The sequence below is a fragment of the Gossypium arboreum genome, chromosome 5 (genome assembly GCF_025698485.1).
Source record: "Gossypium arboreum isolate Shixiya-1 chromosome 5, ASM2569848v2, whole genome shotgun sequence".
Lineage (NCBI taxonomy): Eukaryota > Viridiplantae > Streptophyta > Magnoliopsida > Malvales > Malvaceae > Gossypium > Gossypium arboreum.
Window position 1 is genome coordinate 37,456,731 of NC_069074.1, and position 22,353 is coordinate 37,479,083.

At 32.8% G+C, this 22,353-nt stretch overlaps 2 protein-coding genes across 2 annotated transcripts; both read right to left on the reverse strand.

Annotated features, from left to right (window-relative positions):
- Positions 1-12,312: 12,312 nt before the first annotated feature.
- LOC108451680 (ankyrin repeat-containing protein BDA1-like) lies at positions 12,313-14,655 on the reverse strand. The gene is made up of 2 exons (XM_017749340.2): positions 13,918-14,655; positions 12,313-13,296 (listed from the first exon to the last, which is right to left on the reverse strand). Exons 1-2 carry the CDS (start codon positions 14,563-14,565, stop codon positions 12,517-12,519), a joined length of 1,428 nt encoding a protein of 475 aa, XP_017604829.2. The 5' UTR covers positions 14,566-14,655; the 3' UTR covers positions 12,313-12,516.
- A 3,948-nt stretch (positions 14,656-18,603) lies between these two features.
- LOC108452551 (ankyrin repeat-containing protein BDA1-like) lies at positions 18,604-21,026 on the reverse strand. Its single transcript, XM_017750349.2, has 2 exons — positions 20,313-21,026; positions 18,604-19,593 (listed from the first exon to the last, which is right to left on the reverse strand). Exons 1-2 carry the CDS (start codon positions 20,958-20,960, stop codon positions 18,811-18,813), a joined length of 1,431 nt encoding a protein of 476 aa, XP_017605838.1. The 5' UTR covers positions 20,961-21,026; the 3' UTR covers positions 18,604-18,810.
- Positions 21,027-22,353: the final 1,327 nt, after the last annotated feature.

The window sequence follows — 22,353 nt, forward strand, 5'->3', positions numbered from 1 at the left end:
TAACCATAGGGATAAGGGAATAAATACGATAATCGAGAGTTCGGGGAAAGAAATTAAGATGAATGTTGCCGAAGTGAATACCCCGTTGAAAGAAGTATGGAAGAAAATGGTGGAAAGAGGATTGATAGCACAGAATTCAAGAGTCAGACCTCGAGAAGTAAAGAATTATTACGAGTTCCATGATCAAGAGGATCACAAGATTCAGAAATGCAGTGAATTCAGGGCTTTGTTACAAGGATTGATGGATAATAAGGAGCTGGAATTCTTCGAATATGTCAAGAGCCCGGAAGAAACAAATGTGTGTGCCTCCAAAGAAGGGTCGATGAAGGGTGTTTACAAAGTCAACCACCCAGTGGTTATCATATCACGGCCGAGAATGAATGAATTCGGGGCACAAGTTACGCCAAAGGTTGTAATCCAGAAGCCCGTTGCTTTCCCTTACAAGGATAGCAAAAGGGTACCATAGAACTATAGCTGTAATGTGACATTGCCAGGAGGGGAGACCCCGATTAATGCATCAGAGAAAGTTCAAAACGAGGGTTTTTATATGCGCAGCGAAAGGCGTTATACCCCAAATACAAAAGTCGAGCAGGTTAAAGAAAAATCATTAGCAATTGAGCAAAGGAAAGAGAAGTCGGCGGGGCCTGAACCAACTGTTAATGAATCAGTGACTGAAAAAAAAGCCAAGAAATTCTTAAAATTTCTAAAGCATAGTGAATATAGTGTCGTAGAATAGTTGTACAAACAGCCAGCTCGCATATCGGTACTGGCCTTACTCTTAAGTTCAGAAACCCATCGCAGTGCATTGATGAAGGTGCTGAATGAGACTTATGTTGCCAACGATATCTTTGTAAACAAACTGGACCGCTTAGTCAACAATATAAGTGCCGACAACTTCATATTCTTCAATGATGATGAAGTACCGCCAAGAGGCCGAGGATCGACTAAAGCTTTACACATCACGACTCGCTGTAAAGGGTACACATTACCGGGGGTATTGATTGACAATGGGTCTGCACTAAATGTTCTACCCCTATCTACGCTGAGTAGGTTGCCAGTGGATAGTTCCCATATGAAGACATGCCAAAGTGTAGTGAGAGTATTTGATGGCACGGAAAGGAAGGTAATGGGGGAGAATTGAAATACCCCTCTTAACCGGGCCGAGCACGTACGAGGTAGATTTCCTGGTCATAGACATTAAGCCTTCATATAATTGCCTATTGGGGAGGCCATGGATACACTAAGCAGGGGCAGTCCCTTCATCACTGCACCAGAAATTGAAATTGGTAACCGAAGGTCGGTTAGCAACGATCAATAATGAATAAGATATCATCGTAGCAATAACCAGTGACGCCCCATATCTAGAGGCAAATGACGAAGCAATCGAGTGCTCTTTTCGATCTCTGGAGTTCGTGAACGCGACATTCATTACCGAAGGAAATAGGATTTTAATGCCCAAGTTATCTGAGACTACAAGAATGGGACTACGACTAACTGTTGGAAAAAGGGCCTTACCCGGAAAAGGACTCGGGAGATACCTCCAGGGAAGGATTAATGCACCAGTGGTGAAGGACAAACAAGACCGTTTTGGGTTAGGATTTAAGCCAGACACAAAACAAAGAAAGAAGGAGCTAGAAAAGAAGCAAGAAAGAAAGAGAGCGCGATTAAGCGTGGGAGAAATCGAATGGGAACCAATGATCTCCCCCATATATCAAAGACTTTTGTGTCTGGCGGGGTCATTCACTCCGAGCGGAAGACGTCGGGAAAAGAAATCGTGGAAGGAATGATGGAGAGTTTGGACATCAACGCCACATATGAAGAAGGAACTGGGGTAGAAAATTTGTTGGGCATTTGCCCCTATGAGCCGGGAAGTGTTCTGAATAATTAGACTGCAGAAGAGATTCCTGTAGTCTTTAGAACTAACTTAGAGTAATGTCAAAAACACACTTATTGCTCTAGGCCTAGGAGTAATAAGTGTCCTTTTGTGAAATAGGCTTATGTTCGAAATCGTTATTTCAATAAAATGTATCCTTTTGACTTATTCCGTACAAATATTCTTTTATTCTTTCATTCATGATCATACTATACATATCATTGTTCTTAGATTCTCTTGTTCTTTGTATCTTCCTTCGCACCTACAACAGGTCTCCAGATATCAACGATGTGAGTGACGTTGCTACTAATTCAGGGTCCCTTTTTGAGCGGGATATGTGTCTAGAGGGATCTCAGGACTTTGAGGATAACGGAGACTGTAACTTATCCCCTGATTTGTTAAGGATGGTAGAACACGAGGAGAAACAGATTCTACCCCACAAAGAGACCGTAGAAGTCGTGAACTTGGGAGATAAACTAGAAAAGAAAGAAGTAAAGATTGGAGCTTGTATTACCATAGAGACAAAGCGAGACCTTATTGAGTTACTCCGAGAGTTCAAGAATGTCTTTACATGGTCATATCAAGATATGCCTTGGCTAAGTACTGACATTGTGGTACACAGGCTCCCCATCAAAGAAGAATGCAAGCCAGTTCAGCAAAAGCTTCAAAGGATGCGGCCCGATGTTTTGTTGAAAATAAAAGAGGAGGTCAAGAAGCAATTTGATGCTGGTTTCTTACAAGTAGTCAAGTACTCGGAATGGGTAGCCAACATCGTCCCCTTCCCTAAAAAAGATGGAAAAGTACAGATGTGTATAGACTACAGAGACTTAAACAAAGCCAGCCCGAAGGATAATTTCCCGTTACCTCATATCGACACATTAGTGGACAACACGGCAGGTTACTCACTCTTATCCTTCATGGATGGTTTCTCAGGATATAATCAGATCAAGATGCATCCTGAAGACATGAATAAAACCACATTTGTGACCATGTGGGGAACCTTTTGCTATAAGGTGATGCTGTTCAGATTGAAAAATGTGGGAGCAACATATCAGAGAGCCATGGTAACTCTATTCCGTGATATGATGCATAAAGAAATTGAAGTCTATGTCGACGACATGATCGCCAAATCTCGAACTGAAGAAGAGCATGTGCAAGTCTTAAGGAAATTATTTTTAAGGTTGAGGAAATTCCAGCTGAAGCTCAATCCAGCAAAATGTACCTTCGGGGCCAGGTTAGGAAAGCTGCTAGGGTTCGTGGTCAGTGAAGAAGGGATTGAGATTAACCCAGGTAGGTCAAAGCCATACAAGAGTTACCTGCACCGCGTACTCAAAAGGAAGTTCAGGGATTCCTAGGAAGATTAAATTACATCACTCGGTTTATTTCACAACTAATCGAGAAATGTGACCCTATATTCCGTCTCCTTAAGAAACACAACCCTGGTGTTTGGGACGTGGAATGCCAGAAGACTTTCGACCAAGTTAAGCAATATTTGTCAAATGCCCCAGTGTTGACACCACCTAGTCCAGATAAGCCACTGATACTGTATTTGACGGTATTTGAAAATTCTATAAGATGCATGCTTGGCCAACACGATGAATTAGGAAAGAAAGAAAGAGCGATATATTACCTCAGTAAAAAGTTTACTGAGTGTGAGACGAGATACTCGTTCATCGAAAAGTTGTGTTGTGCCTTAATTTGGACAACCAGAAGACTGAGACAATACATATTGTATCATACAACTTGGCTAATCTCTAAAATGGATCCTCTAAAGTACTTGATGGAGTCAATTGCTTTGAACGGGAGAATGGCCCGATGGCAAATTCTACTTTCTGAATTCGATATAGTCTATGTGAACCAGAAGGCCGTAAAAGGGAGTGCGATAGCAGATTTCCTGGCCAGCAGAGCCCTAGAGGACTACGAGCCTCTGAACTTTGACTTCCCAAATGAATATCTAATGTATATAGCAACCACTGAAGAAGACCCTCAAGAAGGTCATCCTTGGAATCTAAACTTTGACGGAGCATCAAATGCTGTGGGCAACGGAATCAGGGCGGTCCTAGTATCCCCAAACGGAGATCATTATCCCATCACTAGTAAATTGGATTTTGACTGCACGAACAATATAGTAGAATACGAAGCATGCATCATGGGAATTCGCGCGGCCATAGAGCGTAAAATCAAGGTGTTAGAGGTATATGGAGATTCTGCCCTAGTGATTTATCAACTCAAAGGTGAATAGGAGACAAGAGACCCTAAATTGATCAATTATCGAAGGCTGATCCTTGAGTTAATTAAAGAGTTTGATGATATTTTCTTCTACTACCTCCTGCGAGAAGAAAATCAGATGGCTGACGCCCTAGCAACTTTAGCCTCTATGATCAAGATGAACAAGCAAGAGGATGTAAAACCAATCCAAATGAGTATTTATGAAGCTCCGGATCATTGTTACAACCTCGAAGAAGAAGAAGACAATGATAATCACCCTTGGTACCATGATATCCTGCGATATGTGAAGAATCGTGAGTACCCCGACCAAGCTACTGAGAATGACAAAAGGATGTTGAGAAGACTGGCTAGTGATTATGTCTTAGACGGGGAGATCCTATAAAAAAAAAAGGAAGGATCAGGTACTGTTAAGATGTGTAGATGCTATTGAGGCTAAGAAAATCTTAGAAGAAGTCCATGAGGGCGTCTGTGGGACACACTCTAATGGTTTTACAATGGCTACACAAATTATGAGGTTCAATTATTATTGGTCCACCATGGAAGGAGACTGTATTAACTACGCCAAAAGATGTCATAAGTGCCAAATCTATGGAGACAAGATTAATGTACCTCATTCACCTCTGCATGTCATGACTTCACCATGGCCTTTCTCGATGTGGGGCATGGATGTGATTGGACCAATTTCGCCAAAAGCTTCAAATGGGCATTGTTTCATCTTTGTGGTCATCGATTATTTCACCAAGTGGGTGGAGGCCGTTTCATATGCCAATGTCACTAAATCTGCAGTCAACAAGTTCCTGAAAAAAGAAATTATCTGTCGATATGGAATGCCAGAAAAGATCATATCTGACAATGCATTGAATTTGAACAATAGAACGATAGCGGAGGTCTGCAGTCAGTTCAAGATTAGACACCACAACTCATCACTGTATCGCCCAAAGATGAACGGTGCAGTTGAGACAGCTAATAAAAACATTAAGAAGATCGCGGGAAAATGACTGAGACTTATAAAGACTGGCATGAGAAGTTGCCATTCGCCCTTTACGCTTATCGAACGTCTGTCAAGACCTCCACTGGGACAACACCCTTCTCATTGGTCTATGGAATGGAGGTAGTTTTATCCATCGACGTCGAGATTCCTTCCCTCAGAGTTTTGTTAGAGGTAAAACTGGATGAAGCAGAATGGATCCAGTCTCGATACGATCAGCTGAATTTGATTGAAGAAAAGAAGCTAAGGGCTATCCGTCATGGTCAGATGTACCAAAAGTGAATGATGCGAGCTTACAACAAAAAAGTTCATCCCAGAGAATTCCACGAGGGAGATCTAGTAATGAAAAAGATCCTGCCCATACAAAAAGATTTCAGAGGAAAATGGATGCCTAATTGGGAAGGACCTTATGTGGTAAAGAAGGTCTTTTCTGGAGGAGCATTGATATTGGCCGAAATGGATGGCAAGACTTTACCCAATCCCGTAAATTTAGATTCGGTTAAGAAATACTTTGCCTAAAAAAAAAATAAAAAAGAGGGGAGAGGCCAAGGTGAAAACTCGCAAAGGGCACCTTGAGACCAAAGGGGTTTTGAATTGAAAACCCATAAAAGGGCGATTCAAATATTGATCAAAGGTGGGGCCTATGATACCTAAATTAACAAGGAGGAGAAACATTACATCTTGAGGCATCTACAAGGATACTCTAGATCCCCTAAACACACATCGAGCAAAAAGGGAATCCTCAAGAAGTTCGTACATAGAAGCTCATGCTGCGATATCTGGGGCACCTATTTTCTTTCTATCCATTTTGTATTCCAGCAACATTTGTTGTCTGTGATTAATCTATTCCCCTCAAGTTTTGTTTCTGACAAATTTCATTCCTGTCATTGTTGTAATCTTTTTCAAGCATTTTACATTGAAATGATGATTAATGGATTAAAGTTTTTTTTGCAAAAAGAGTTCTGCATATTACTCTGAAAGTTTCTAGATAGTACAAGAACCTGAAACAGGACTATTATTTAGAACTAACCAAACTCAAAGATTGGAAGCATCTGAGAAGAAAGAGTTTAAATTGGGACTACCTCTTCGGGTTTTCTGTTCAAAATTTGAGCTGAACAAGAAGACAGGGTACCATTTTAGTGAAAGAACCTTGATGAACAAAGAGCAATGGCAACCTAAAAATTAAAAAGGGAATCACGCTCACAACATGCTGCACTCATGCATTTATAGATCATTCATAGCACATCTAATTAGGAACATTTGATTTATTCTGATCATAGCATCCTAATTCTTGGGTATAAACATAAATACATGGAACTGATTCTACAGGTCATGTCCCTAGAATCAGTGAATTCACCAGACCTTAACCCCCTAAGCAGTAGGGTAACATGTTAAATTCACAGATCTCAACCCCCTAAGCAGTAGTGTAACAGGTTGAATTCACAGATCTCAACCCCCTAAGCAGTAGGGAAATAGATCGAAGATGATAAGCCTTAACCCCTTATGCAGTAAGGTAACAGGCTAAAAATTACAGATCTTATCACCCTAAGCAGTAGGGAAACAGATCGAAGATGAAGAACCTTAAACCCCTAAGTAGTAGGGTAACAGGTTGAATTTACAGATCTCACCCCCCTAAGCAGTAGGGAAACAGATCGAAGATGATAAGCCTTAACCCCTAAGCAGTAGGGTAACAGGTTGAATTTATAGATCTTAACCCCCCTAAGCAGTAGGGAAATAGATCAGGAGTGATGAGCCTTAAACCCCTAAGCAATAGGGTCACAGGCTGGAAATTACAAATCTCTTCTCCCTGAAATGGCGTTGGAGCGGCTCGAAGCCACAGCAGATCTCCTTGAAGTTTCAGCAGAGTAGATTGAAGTCACAAGTCTCGTCTCTCTGAAGTCGCAGTGCAGTAGACTGAAGATAGCAAATCTTATTTCACTAAAGCTGCAGTGGAGCAATGGAGCGGATTGAAGCAACAAAATGCAATGGACTAAAACGAAGCTACAAGAAGAATGCCAAATAAGTGAAGTCTAGAGACTAGGAAAAATTGGTCTTTCGAAAATCTTTGCTTTGTTCTCTTTACACGACAACGAGCAAAGAGGAGCAGCTGTACAAGCCCATTTTGCCCGGGCCCAATGAACCAATACCAGACCTAAACCCAATACACCCTATTGTACCAAAAAACAAATCAAACCAATTGCGTCCAATAAAACTTAACCCTAGCCCAAATTAACAAATTAGAAAGAAAAAAGAAAAAACCCTAGGAGCCGCCTCTACCCCCTGTCTCATCGTACCCTTGTCAGCCACCTGCTCCACTGCCACGGTCGCATCACTGGCCACTTGCACCTGCAAAAGAGAAAGAGTAGAGCAACTATTAATAATCATGTGTAATAAGGCTATAAAAAGGTCATTACAAAACCGAATGGGTTCGGCTTTTTTTTGGGGTTTTAAATTCAAAGAACACAAAACATCAGCAAAAAAAAAATCAAATCTCAATAGCAATAAAAAAGAAAAGAGTTCGAAAGGTCGTGAAACGAAGGTTTAGCCACGCTCTGTTATTTTGTTTTTTATTTCTAGTCTTTTCTATATCTGTTTATATTGCTTTCCCTACTTTATCCCTCAAAACAACAATATATATATTAAGCAAATAAAAAAGGGAGAAAAAGTACCTAAAGACGATTTTCGGCCACCGTACACGGCCGACCCATGGCGGGGCGATGACCTGACCCCCTGGCCGATTCCGGTTTTCTCAAGAGAAAACCCTCTCTTCTCTCTTCTTTTTTTCTCAGAACTCAACCAAAATGAAGTTTCAAAAAAAAATTTCACTTTTAAAGGCCCCTGGTACGACGTCGTTTTGGGGCAAGCACTCAGCACCCAAAACGGCGTCGTTTAGTTGTTGACCCGTGCAAGACCCGACCCGATGCCTGAGGATCCGCGTGTTTCTACTGTTTGGGACAAATGCTCACGTAGTCTCTCCCCATTTCTGTTAGGTTTTAATCTAGTCTTTGGCCATTTCTTAAATCTGCCCTTTAATTTTAATTTTGCTTCAATTCGAACCTCGGACCATTCGAGGGTCAAACATTTTGAACGGCATCGTCTTGGGGTGTTGGAATATTGCCCCATATGGCCCCTATATCTTCTTGCGTGTTGCATTTGACCCCTACATTTTCATCTCGTCCCGATTTGTCCCAAAAATCCTATTTTTAATTCAATTTCGTCCCTCTTTTACCTTTTTTTATTTTTTGATTTTAATATCATTCATGCTATTATATATTATTAATGTTATAATTGGATTTTTATTATTAATGTCCCATTATTAGTATGTTTACTTAATACCTATATATATATGTTATATAATAGCTTAGTATTATTTTTTATTTATTTTTTGTTAATGTATTTGTATGTTACATATGTATTCTTTTAATATATATACATTACACTCTACATTATGCGTATATATATTAGTATTATATTATGTATATTTGTTCTTTTTAAACATTATATATATATTTTTATATTATGTCTATATTTTATGTATTTTTTATATTATGTATATATTATGTATATACTTTTAATATCATTATATATTTATTTTAATATATACGTATATATTTATCTAATATTATTGATAATTGTTTTTTTTACATTATTATCATTATAATTGCATTAGTACTATTATTATTATTACATTTTCTTCCTTTTGTAATTACTTATACGCTATTATTTTTTATACTAACTAATTTAATACATATATACTCATATATATTTTAGCACACCTATGTTGCTTATATATATCATTACTCTTATTATTGTCGTTTCATCACCTATTTATTTATATCTTTATAAATCATTTCAAACCTTAAATCATTTATTATTTGTATTATCATTATTATTATTGCTAACATATATATATATATATATATATATATATATATACTATATAATTCCATTATATTACGTATACATTTTTATATACTACGATATGTATCTTTTAATATTGTACTATTATTATTATATATATATATATTTCTTTTATATATTTCTTATTACTTCTATTATTATGTATGTACCTTAATACACATATGTATATACTTTTATATCATTATCATTGTTATGATTGTCATTTTGTTCTGCCATTCTTTTATTTATTTATTTGCTTGCGTGTTCGACCATTTCATTTCCCTCGCGCACTTGTTTATATTTACATATTACTTACCTTGCTTTTATGTCATCTTCTTATAATTGCTCGTTATTGTCACTCATTATTACACGTTATTATTAATATCATAATCTGCTTTTATATATCACTATAAATCACGTTATGTTTTTACTCAATGCCTTAAAATAATTCTTTCATAAAAGTGATATTCCGTATTTGGTAATTCGAGATAATCATGCCCTAACTTACTGGGTTTCGATTTTTCTCACTTAATCTAAATAACAGAATACTCTTTTAAATCGCTAGACGAGTTTTGAAAATGCTCATTCTCGGGGGTACGAAGTGTTGTGCCCTAACTTACCGGGTATGATATTTTGCCTCCTCGAAATAAGAATTTGTTTTAAATTAAAGGCAATGTTCGGTGTTCGAGAATTCGAGAAAACGTACCCTGACTTACTGGGTTTCCATTTTTCTCATTTACTCTAAATAAATCGAATCCCCTTTTAATAAATTAAAACACGCAATTTTATACAAAAGGCAAGCTCGCTCTCGGAAATTTAAGATGTCATGTCCTAACTTACTGGATGTGACATTTTATATTTTGAGACGGGAAGGTTTTTAACACTTGATCATTTTTATAAAGAAGGATCGTATTTCAAAAATTCTTTCAAGTTTTCAATCTTCGACACTAAGACACTAATTAATCAACTAGGTACCAATTTTGGGCGTATCGAGGGTGCTAAACCTTCCTCGTGCGTAACCGACTCCCGAACTCATTTTCTAATTTTCGTAGACCAAAAATTATCGTTTTAGTAAACCTTAACTTTTATTAAAATGATCAATTTAAGGTGATCCGATCACACCTCATCAAAAAGGATTGATGGCGACTCCCTCTATTCGTTTTCATTTTCCAAAATCTAAGTCGATTCCCATTTTTTTCAAAAAAAATGGTTACGACAATAATAATAATAATAATAATAATAATAATAATAATAATAATAATAATAATTGAAGTTAAATAGACTAATGACTAATTTGAAATTTAAGTGAAGTTAGGGGGTTCAAATTGTAAATAAAAGAAAATAAGGATCAAAATGAAAGGAGCGAAAACTAATGGGGACTGAAAGGGAAAATATCCCTGGCCCTTTATGCGCAGTGTTTTTGGGCCAAATCGGGGGACTAAATTGAAAACAAAATAAAACTAACAAGGTAAAAATTAAAAAAAGGAAAAAGGACTTGATTGGAAACCACTTAAAAAGCGAAAGGACCAAAGGAGCAATAAGACCATTTTTCAAAAACACGCGGATTCCACTGGGTGGGTTGGGTCGGCCGGATCGGTTAGATCAAAATGACGTCGTTTTGGCGCCTGAAGTTTAAAGTCAAAACGACTTCGTTTTACAACCCCTATTTAAGTTAAATTTTTTTTCAAAAATTTCATTTCATTCCTCCCTAGGCCGGCCATAGCTCTGGCAAAGCGCCATTGCATCGGTCGCCGTCTACAGCGGTCAAAAATAAAAAAAATTTCCTTTTTCCTCCAGCATCAAAAATAGGTGAGCCTTCGTTCTTTTTTTTGTGTTATTATTATTATATATATGTGTGTATGGATAAAAAGAAAAAAAAAGACTTGAAAAAAAAAAAAACCTTAGTATCTGATTTGATTTTACTTTGCACTTATTTGCTCTTTTTTTTGAATTGCTTTCTCTTTATTTGCATTTTTTATTTGTTTTTTATTCAAATCTCGTCAAAAAAATTACATATTCTTTGAGGTTTTGTATAGCTTGATTTACAACTTATTTTTCTAATGATTATTTTTTGCTTCTTTGCAGGTGCAAATGGGCGGTGGAGTAGGTGGGCAGAGGCGGTGGCCAGTGGCGATGACAGAGACTAGGGACTACGGCAGCACACCTAGGGATTTTTTATTTTTCTGTTTATTTTTGTTTTGGGCAGTATTGGGTTTGGGCCATTTGGGCTGCTGTTTTTTTCTTTGTAATTGGGCTGCTATTTTTTTGTTTTGTTTTATTTTTGTTTTATTTAATATTTGGGCCCCGGGCAAAATAGGCCCGTTACATAAATTATACTATTACTTCTTTTTTTTTCTTTTCTGAATTTATATACAATTAATTTTGAAATAAAAATAAATGTTGTTACAAGATTTTAGTAACGAGAAAGTTGGGGGGAGTGTAGATTCGTCCATGTAAGGTGAAGAGCCGAGCTAATGATGAGGGGAGGAGAAATAATAGAGAATTCCCATGGTAGAAAAAGAAGCCCCAAATATGAGATAGGTTGATGAGTGGAAGATAGAAAGAATCCCCACCAACCTCTTTATCTTGATCTCATTAAGTGTATACACTCGGACCAAATCAAACTATTTTTAAGAGTCGTAATTAAATTATATATTTTTATGATAATAATAATGTAATTTTAATAATTTAGATTTTTATAATTTTTAAAAAGTTAAATAAATTTATTATTATTATTAAGGGCCAAAGTCAATTTTACCTTTATAAATTTTAAAATTCAAAACACCTAAATAGAAAACCTCTATTTTAAAGGGCTTGGATTTGTCGTTGAGTATATAAATAGTCTCACGTTATGGCCAAGATATTTATCTATAACCATTGCCCCTTTACTGTTCGAAGCAAGGGTTATAAACTTAGCTTGCTTGAAAAAAATAGTAGTGACAAAGCTTCTGTAAATTAGGTTTAATAAAATTTGTTTGTATTTTTTATTACAAAAATTGTGATAAAGTTTTGATATTTTGGTAGTAGCTGTAATATGCCATCTTAAAATAGTTAGGTAATCAATGATTTTGAATTTTTCACGTGTGTCATATATGTTCATCGGATGTGTGATGTTGTACGAGGCTTATCAAGCTCAGCTTCACCCGTGGTAAAAAGTGGAAGGTATGCTAGCTTTAGTCAGGTTCTCTAAATACATATGATTTTTTGAACGACACGTATTAATGCACATGGTGTAGGTATAACAATATTGTATATTTTTTTTTTAGTGTAATATTGTATATTTTATTTAAAATAAAACAATATAATAACTAAACTTATATACTTGTATACTAAAAACTGAAATATTATTAAAATACATAAACAATTATTAATACACTCATACACTTCTTATTGTTAAAACACACACACACACATACACTCTTTCTCTCTTATTTCATTGTTATTTTCATCTCATTGCTAATATTATGTTTGCATCCCAACATCACAGATCCTAATACTAGAACTCGAATAACAATCTCACTAGTCATTATGAAATAACATATTTCCTCATTTTAGGAACCACTACAAATGCAATGGCGAGATAGGTGGTATAAACCACGGTATAAACACAAGTGAAGATAATTTGGCTAGTTTGATTGTTGGGCGATATGATAACCAATGCAGAATCCAAGAGACAAAACAATAATGTGGACAATGATAAAGTGAGAACACAGGAGAAGAAACCGCTGACGAGGGTGGGAATAACCAAACATGTTAGAAGAAAAGATGTTGAGAAGGCCAGTATATTTGGAATGAAGAACCAAAGGAATAATCCTTTCTTAAGAATCGATGATCCCACCGTGGAGTTATTAGGTTTGAATTCGATGTTTTCTAGCACATGATAACTATGATTACTGCTAGTAGTACCGTTGATGGAACCAATGTAAACTTGCAAGTTGGAAAACTTATTTTTGTTGTTGTTTTCGGGCACATCTGCTGGCAAAACGCCACCAGGGGGGCTTAGGGAGGCTTGATAACTGGTGGTAAGGATCAAAACTATAACAACGAGCATTGCATTCCCATTATTTGGTGACATAGTTTTGATTTCGTATCCCCATTGAGCAATCATCGCCATGATATAAAACGGCGTTTTGCGAAGAATCACAACGGGATCCCACCATTTTGCGTGGCGTAAAATGGGCATGCACTCCTCGATGTCAACATTGCCTTTTTTATCCGAGGACTCTAAGATTTGAAGAGCCGTTTGACCTTTTGAATTTTTAACTTCCGTGTTGATCCTAAAATCAATTGATAGTAGTTTCACAATCTGCATCAAAATAACATACATATACATATATTGTTAATAAGAGTGTCCAACATGAAACCAATAAACAACGTGTGGAAATAATATATTTAGAATATATAGGTGTGTTTGAAAATAACATACAATAAATAATAAAACGTATGGGTTGAAACTAATTAATAATAACAAATGAAATATGTATGATATTAAAATAGAAAATTAGCTTAAATTGTACAAAATGGAATTTAAATATATAAATATATCGGATTAAGAATACTAAATGAGTACAGCTTGTTTATCATGATGTAGTCATCAATCTTGAGTTGGTGTTAAGTTAACTTGTGATACTAACTCAATCAACAATATTATTAATATATATACAACTGATGAAAGTACTACATTGTGGAATTTAAAACAAAAATGTATGAAAAACAACAAAATAGAATATTGATTGAATAATAAATTTAAAATTTTACTAATCTAATTAGTACAAGTTCAAATTCTATTATATACATATTATTTTATTAATTTTCCTAATTAAGTTAGCATTGGATTAATTGTACAAGCCTAGTTTCACAATTTATGATAAAATGAAATTGGTCAAAATTTAAATTTCATATTAAAATGAGAAGAAATAGGGTGAACCTGGGGATCCGGTTGGGTCCGCGCCAAAACGTGCAACACAGTTTCCTTGTCCCTGTTACCCACTTTAAGGAGATTATGCTTCTTCAGCATGCTAATTTTAGCGGTTGTCCTCAGCCATTTGAGAAGATATTTAAGTGCCTCGTTATTGCATCCAGCCGCGACATGTAAAGCAGTTTCACCTTGACTCGTCAAATCATCGTTGATACAAGGATGGTACTCATTGAAAAACTTATTCAAATAATCTTTCTTCTTTTCGTACATGACTAGATAATGCAATGGCGTGTAACCCATCTTCCCTTTGACACCGATGAGAGTTTTGTCAAGTCTCAGCAAGGAAAGCGCCAACTCTGTATGCCCACATTGCAACGCAACATGCACGGGGCTCAAGCCTTCTTTGTTCAGTTTTTTAGCCAAGGATGGCTTTAAGTACATCATTTCCATTGCGAAATCGACGCATCCTTCGGATGAAGCCATGTGCAATGGAGTGTCGACCACACCCATTTTATCCATCCGATGCAACACGTTTGTGTCCTCCTCGATAAGTTGATACAACATATCAATATCATTGTGTTCAGCCGCAACCATCAGCTTGCATTCTGTCGAGGCAGACTGCATTGTTAAGGCGACGCTCTTTGATTCCGCTGCCATTGATGAACAGAACGAGTTTGAAGTGAGAAAGAAAGGGTAAGTTTGTTTCCTTTTTATAACAATTCGCCATTGAATTCAAATGGTTGATACATAAACATATATGTACGTGAATCACGTTCAAGGTGCTTATCTTCATTCTTAGTTAACACCCTCCACAATTTGGCCTTTTAACTCACTCTTTAACACTTTCACTTTTAAGTGTAAAATGCGAGAGATTCTCCCCTTATTTATTTTTCCATTTCTTGAAAAAATATATTAATTTATTTGAAATTTTTTATATTACTTAGTAATAAAAAAAGGGTAAACTACATTATTAGTCACTCAATTATGAGTATGTTTTGTTTTTATCACTTAACTTAAAAAATTAAATTTTGATCATTAACATTCTTATTATTTTTCTTTATCACTGACCGTTAAGTGACTAACTATGGTACTTTTTAGTTGGTATAATAATAATTTTAGTCCTCAAATTTTATACTTTCTATCCATTTAACCTTGATTCTGTATAGAAATGATAAAATAATAAAATTCTTTTTAAAAAATTAGAAAAATTATAAAAAATCTAAGAAAATTCCAAAACATAAATATTCAATACTCATTCTTTAAAAATCATAGAAAAAATTTAGAAAATTCTAAAAGATTACAGTTAAAGGATAAATTTACCATATATTATAGGTGAATATTGAATATGCCGTTATACTTTGTTTTCATTAATATTTGTCATTATATTTTGAAAATACGAATAAATTTACCATTTGACTCTTATATGATTTAATATTACTATTAAGCTTTAAATTTTATTAAAATTTGCAACCAACTTTAATTTTCTTAATTATATTTTACCTCTCATTATTAATTTTGTTGATTTGAAAATATATTTTAATAAAAAATTCTTTCAAATATTTTATTTTAATAGTTAACAATAATTTAACTTATAAAAATTAAAAATTAAATTAGAATTTCTATTTGATGAAAAAATCTTGAAAAATAAAAATACATATATCATAAAAGAAAAATAAGTTTATTTTTATAAAATAACCATTTTATTTAATTTCAATATTATATTAATTAACTTATTGTTATTAAATATCAAAAGAAAAATATAAAAGCTTTCTTATTAAAATTTTTTCAAATTATTTTAAAATAAAATTGAATAGAAAATTTCAATATAAATTTTATTTTAATGGCAAATTTCAATCAAATAAAATTAAAGCAACAAAATTCAAAATAAAGTTAAAGAGTACAGTGACAATCACAAATAAAGTGAAGGATAGTGGCAAACTTCAATTTCAACTTAAAATATAATGGCAAATTTGTATATTAACCCTAAAAAATTTTTAAAAAGAAAATTATATAATTTTTAAAAATTATAAAACTAAAATTTAAAAAATTCTAAAACTTTTTTTATAACAATTCAAATATTCAATATCAGGACAATTTTAGAAAGAAAAAAGAAAAAGTTATTTTAGAATCATTTGGCCTTGATGGAACAATATTTTATTGCATCGCTTTTTAAGCAAAGTATTTTATCAAAATTAAAATATAAATTCACGCCCATTTTGTTCCTCATAAAACCAACATATTATTCAACTGACTCAATTTAATCCCTATAAAATCATTTTTATATAATTTTAAAAACTCTGTATGCAATTTGATCTTAATGACATCATTTTTTTTGTCTTGAAAAATTTTTATTTGTTATATATGTAACACCTGGTGTAAAAAATAAAACTCTTCTAAATCAGTAAAAGAAAATTTCTTTTATTTTTATTTTTGGCACAAATTTTATTAATCCAGTTCTAAGCAAAGAATGAATCCTAGAATTTCATGGAAATTCCCTTTTTCTTTTTCTCACTACCCAAACCTTAAGAAAAGAATTAAATAATTTAGTGGTGTTGCACACATGGTTACGTTAGTGGAAGGTTTTATAATAAATACATCACCCTTGGGAAATTAGAGTGAAAATATCAATACTTTTCATCATTAATTTTTAAAATGAGTGAAATCGTTTCTTAAAATAAAATGCTGACTAAAACATATTGATGTGACAATTTAAATGATAATTTATGTATATTTAATACTGATATAATAATATTTGTCTTATATAATACCACGTTAAAAATACAAAAGTTGATAACAACTTTAAGTACTGAAGTACACATAGTTTGTCATACTTAATTATCATATTTAAAATTTTAAAATTTTAATTTGTATTTTTGTTTTAAAAAGTAATTCGACTTTTTTAAATAGATGAAGACTAAATTTAGCTAAAAGAAAAATTAAGTGTGAAATTGGAAAAAATAAAAAATATTAAAATTTAAATTCATAATTATACTATTATTTTAATTTTTATTTACTGTTGGTTGAATTAGTTCAACCATAAATTAAAAATCAAAACGGTAGCCTTTTTTTTTTTCTTTTTCAGTGTTTGGGAAATATTAAAATAAATATATAAAAAGTAATAATAAAATATTAAAATATTAAATATAAATTACACTTCTGAAAAAAATTATAATACTTTAAATACATGAAAAATAATGAAAATGTAAGCACACAAAATTTTGTTGCTATTGTTGTTTCCTCTTGCCTTTCTATATAATATTCCTTCTTATATATTAATTTTTTCTCATACATGCACGAATTAATTCTACATATTAATTAAAATACAATTTATTTTAAATTTAATATTAAATTATTTTTAAAAATTTAATGACAGAAAAAAACTTGAAAGTAAGAATATAGAAAATAAATGTTAAAAATGAAAAAATTAAAATATTATTAAAAGGTTTTGAATTTTATTTATTTAAAATTGTTATAATTTCCCACTTCTTAACTAAATAATCTATTCAAATAAGCTTTTAAGTCTTAGACCTTGTAATATAATATATATCTTACTTGATAGGAAATAAAAATAAAGATATTATGTAAATTTAATGTTTTAAAAATTAGATCGGTAATTAAAACAGCCAGATAATTCATTTTTAGTTCAATCAATTTGATCGATTTGATCATTAGTTTTAAAGGCAAAATTAATTAATAAGATTTTAAAGGGATCTTGTCCGTTGTCAAATAGGACACCACATGGCGACACACAATTGGCTAGCGTTGCCATGTCATCTAAAAGCTAACAGCATTACAAGTGGGTATCAATTTAATTGACGAAAAAAAATTGGATACCAATTTTGGAGAAAAAAACTCTCAATACTAATATGAAAGAAATGAATAAGTTCAGGTATCAATTTCATAATAAATGTTTAATTTTAGGTTGAGTTGGGTGAAGTTGAAGTATGTTAGAAGTGTATTTGGTGGGGTCAAACTTGTCATTTCCATAAGTGTATACACTCGGACCAAATCAAATCATTTTTAAGGGTTGGAATTAAATTATATACTTTTACGATGGTAAGAATGTAACTTTGATAATTTTGATTTTTATAATTTTTAAAAGGTTAAATTAATTTATTATTATTATTAAGGGGCCAATGTCAATTTTACCTTTATAAATTTTAAAATTCAAAAGACCTAAACAAAAAATTTCTATTTTAAGGGGGTCAATGACCTACTAACCCTCTTGGATTTGTCATTGTATAAATTTCTATAACCATTGGCCCTCTACTGGTCGAAGCAAGGGTTATAAACTTAGCTTGCTTGAAATAAATAGTAGTGATAAAGTTTTTGTAAATTTGGTTTAGTAAAATTTGTTTATATTTTTTATTACAAAAATTGTGATAAAGTTTCGATTTTTTGGCAGTGATGGTAATATGACATTCTAAAATAGTTAGGTAATCAATGATTTTGAACTTTTCACTTGTGTCATATATGTTCATCGGAGGTGTGATGTTGTATGAGGCTCATCAAGCTCAGCTTCGCCCGTGGTGAAAAGTGGAAGGTATGCTAGCTTTAGTCAGGTTCTCCAAATACATATGATTTTCTGAACGACACGTGTTAATGTACATGGTGTAGGTATAACAATATTATATATTATATATTTTTATGTAATATTGTATATTTTATTTAACATAAAATAATATAATAACTAAATTTATATACTTGTATACTAAAAACTGAAATATTATTAAAATACATAAACAATTATTAATACATTCATACACTTCTTATTGTTAAAACACACACACACTCTTTCTCTCTCTTATTTCATCGTTATTTTCATCTCATTGCTAATATTATGTTTGCATCCCAACATCACAGATCCTAATCCTAGAACTTTAATAACAATCTCACTGGTGATTATGAAATAACATATTTCCTTATTTTAGGAACTACTACAAATGCAATGGCGAGATAGGTGATATAAACCATGGTATAAACACAAGCGAAGAGAATTTGGCTAGTTTGGTTGTCGGGCGATATGATAACCAATGCAGAATCCAAGAGACAAAACAACAATGTGGATAATGATAAAGTGAGAACAAAGGAGAAGAAACCGCTCACTAGAGTGGGAATAACCAAACATGTTAGAAGAAAAGATGTCGAGAAGGCCAACATATTTGGAATGAAGAACCAAAGGAACGGTCCTTTCTTAAGAACTGAAGATCCTACTGTGGAGCTATTGGGTTTGAAGTCAATGTTTTCCACCACATGATAACTATGATTACTGCTAGTAGTACCGTTGATGGAACCAATGTAAACCTGCAAGTTGGAAAACTTATTATTGTTGTTGTTTTTGGGCACATCTGCTGGCAAAACGCCACCAGGGGGGCTTAGGGAGGCTTGATAACTGGTGGTAAGGATCAGAACTGTAACAACGAGCATTGCATTCCCATTATCGGGTGACATAGTTTTGATTTCGTATCCCCATTGAGCAATCATCGCCATGATATAAAACGGCATTCTACGAAGAATCGCAACAGGATCCCAATGTTTTGTGTGGTGGCGTAAAATGGGCACGCACTTCTCGATGTTGACATTGCCTTTTTTATCCGAGGACTCTAAGATTTGAAGAGCCGTCTGACCTTTTGAATTTTTAGCTTCCTTGTTGATCCTAAGATCATTTGATAGCAGTTTCACAATCTACATCAAAATAATATACATATACATATACATATATTGTTAATAAGAGTGTCCAACATGAAACCAATTGACAGCATGTGGAAATCATGTATTTAGAATATATAGGTGTGTTTGAAAATAACATACAATAAATAATAAAACGTATGCGTTGAAACTAATTAATAATAACAAATAAAATATGTATGATATTAAATAGAAAATTAGATTAAATTGTACAAAATGAAATTTAAACATATAAATATATCGGATTAAGAATGCTAAATGAGTACAATTGTTTACTATGATATTGTCATCAATTTTAAGTTGGCGTAAGTTAACTTGTGATACTAACTCAATCAACAACATTATTAATATATATACAACTGATGAAAGTACTACATTGTGGAATTTAAAACAAAAATGTATAAAAACAACAAAATAAAGTATTGATTGACTAGTAAATTTAAGATTTTACTAATCTAATTGGTACGGGTTTAAATTCTATTATATACATATTATTTTAATAATTTTCTTAATTGAGTTAACATTCGATTAACTTGTGATACTTTCAATAATTTCCTAACCGAGTTTATATTTGATTAATATATAGATATTATTTGAGTACAATCATCCGAATAGGACCTACTTATCATTGGATAAGCCTAGTTTCACAATTTATAATAAAATGAAATTGGTCAAAATTCAAATTTCGGATTAAAATGAGAAGAAATAGGGTGAACCTGGGGCTCCGGTTGGTTCCACGCCAAAACATGCAGCACAGTTTCCTTGTCCCTGTTACCCATGTCAAGGAGTTTATCCTTCTGCAACATGCTAATTTTAGCAGTTTTCCTCAGCCATTCGAGAAGACATTTAAGTGCCTCGTTATGGCCTTTAGCCGCGACATGTAAAGCAGTTTCACCTTGACTCGTCAAATCATTGATGATACAGGGATGGTAGTCATCGAAAAACTTATTCAAATCTTCTTTCTTCTTTTCGTACATGACTAGATAATGCAATGGCGTGTAACCCATCCTCCCTTTGACACCGACGAGAGTTTTGTCAAGTTTCAGCAACGAAAGCGCCAACTCTGTATGCCCACATTTCAAAGCAACATGCACGGGGCTCAAGCCTTCTTTGTTCAATTTTTTAGCCAAGGATGGCTTTAAGTACATCATTTCCATCGCGAAATCGACGTATCCTTTGGATGAAGCCATGTGCAATGGAGTGTCGACCACATCCATTTTATCCATCCGATGCAACACGTTTGTGTCCTCCTCGATAAGTTGATACAACATATCAATATCATTGTGTTCAGCCGCAACCATCAGCTTGTATTCTGTCGAGGCAGACTGCATTGTTATGGCGATGCCCTTTGATTCCGCTGCCATTGATGAACAGAACGAGTTTGAAGTGAGAAAGAAAGGGTAAGTTTGTTTCCTTTATATAACAATTCGCCATTGAATTCAAATGGTTGATACAAACACATATATATGTACGTGAATCACGTTCAAGGTGCTTATCTTCATTCTTAATTAACACCCTCCACATTTTGGCCTTTTAACTCTTTAACACTTTCACTTTTTAAGTGTAAAATGTTAGATTCTCCCCTCATTTATTTTTCTATTTTTTGAAAAAATATATTAGTTTATTTGAAAATTAATGATATTACTTAATAATAAAAAAGGTTAAACTACACTGTTAGTACTCAATTATGAGTATGTTTTCGTTTTGGTCACTTTGCTAAAAAAATTAAAATTTGATCATTAACATTTTTTATTATTTTTTCTTTATCGGTCTAACCGTTAAGTGACTAAAGGTGGTACTTTTTAGTTAATATAATAACAATTTTAGTCCCGAATTTTATACTTTCCATCAATTTAACCTTGATTCTGTATAGAAATGATAAAAATAAATTTCTTTTTAAAAAGTGAGAGAAAATGAGGAAAGTTATTTTAAACCCTCCAAATTTTCTCTATGTATTATCTGTATAAAATATTCATTACTCATTCTTTAAAAAATCATAGAAAAGAAATTAGAAAATTCTAAAATATTACAAAAATAGGTTAAAGTGTAAATTTATTTGTTTTCATTGATATTTTTGAAAATGCGAATAAATTTACCATTTAACTCTTATGTGATTTAATATTATTATTAAGCTTTAAATTTTATTAAAATTTGCAACCAACTTTAATTTTTTTAATTATATTTTAGCTCTCAATAGTAATGTTGTTGATTTGAAAATATATTTTAATAAAATATTCTTTCAAATATTTTATTTTAATAGTTAAAATTTAACTTATAAAAATTAAAAATTAAAATAGAATTTCTATTTGATGAAAAAAATCTTGAAAAATAAAAATACATATATCATAAAAGAAAAATAAGTTTATTTTTATAAAATAACCATTTTATTTAATTTTAATATTATATTAATTAACTTATTGTTATTAAATATCAAAAGAAAAATATTTAAAATAAAATTGAATAGAAAATTTCAATTAAAATTTGATTTTAATGGCAAATTTCAATAAAATAAAATTAAAGCAACAAAATTCAAAATAAAATTAGAATATAGTGGTAAATTTATCTTTAGTTCACAAGCAAAATCACAAATAAAGTGAAGGATAGTGACAAACTTCAATTTCCACTTAAAATATAATTGAAAATTTACATATTAATCCTAAAAATAAAAAAAATAGAAATTTATATAATTTTAGAATGATAAAGTTATTATTTTTTTAGAATCACTTGGTCCCGATGGAACAATATTTTATTGCATCA

Bases quoted from the DNA above. Each gene is read 5' to 3' on its own strand.
- LOC108452551 (XM_017750349.2), bottom strand. From the start codon at position 20,960: ATGGCAGCGGAATCAAAGGGCATCGCCATAACAATGCAGTCTGCCTCG. The intron at 19,594-20,312 runs GTTCACCCTATT...ATTTTGATGTAG, and splicing joins GGAACCAACCGGAGCCCCAG to ATTGTGAAACTGCTATCAAA.
- LOC108451680 (XM_017749340.2), bottom strand. From the start codon at position 14,565: ATGGCAGCGGAATCAAAGAGCGTCGCCTTAACAATGCAGTCTGCCTCG. The intron at 13,297-13,917 runs GTTCACCCTATT...ATTTTGATGCAG, and splicing joins GGACCCAACCGGATCCCCAG to ATTGTGAAACTACTATCAAT.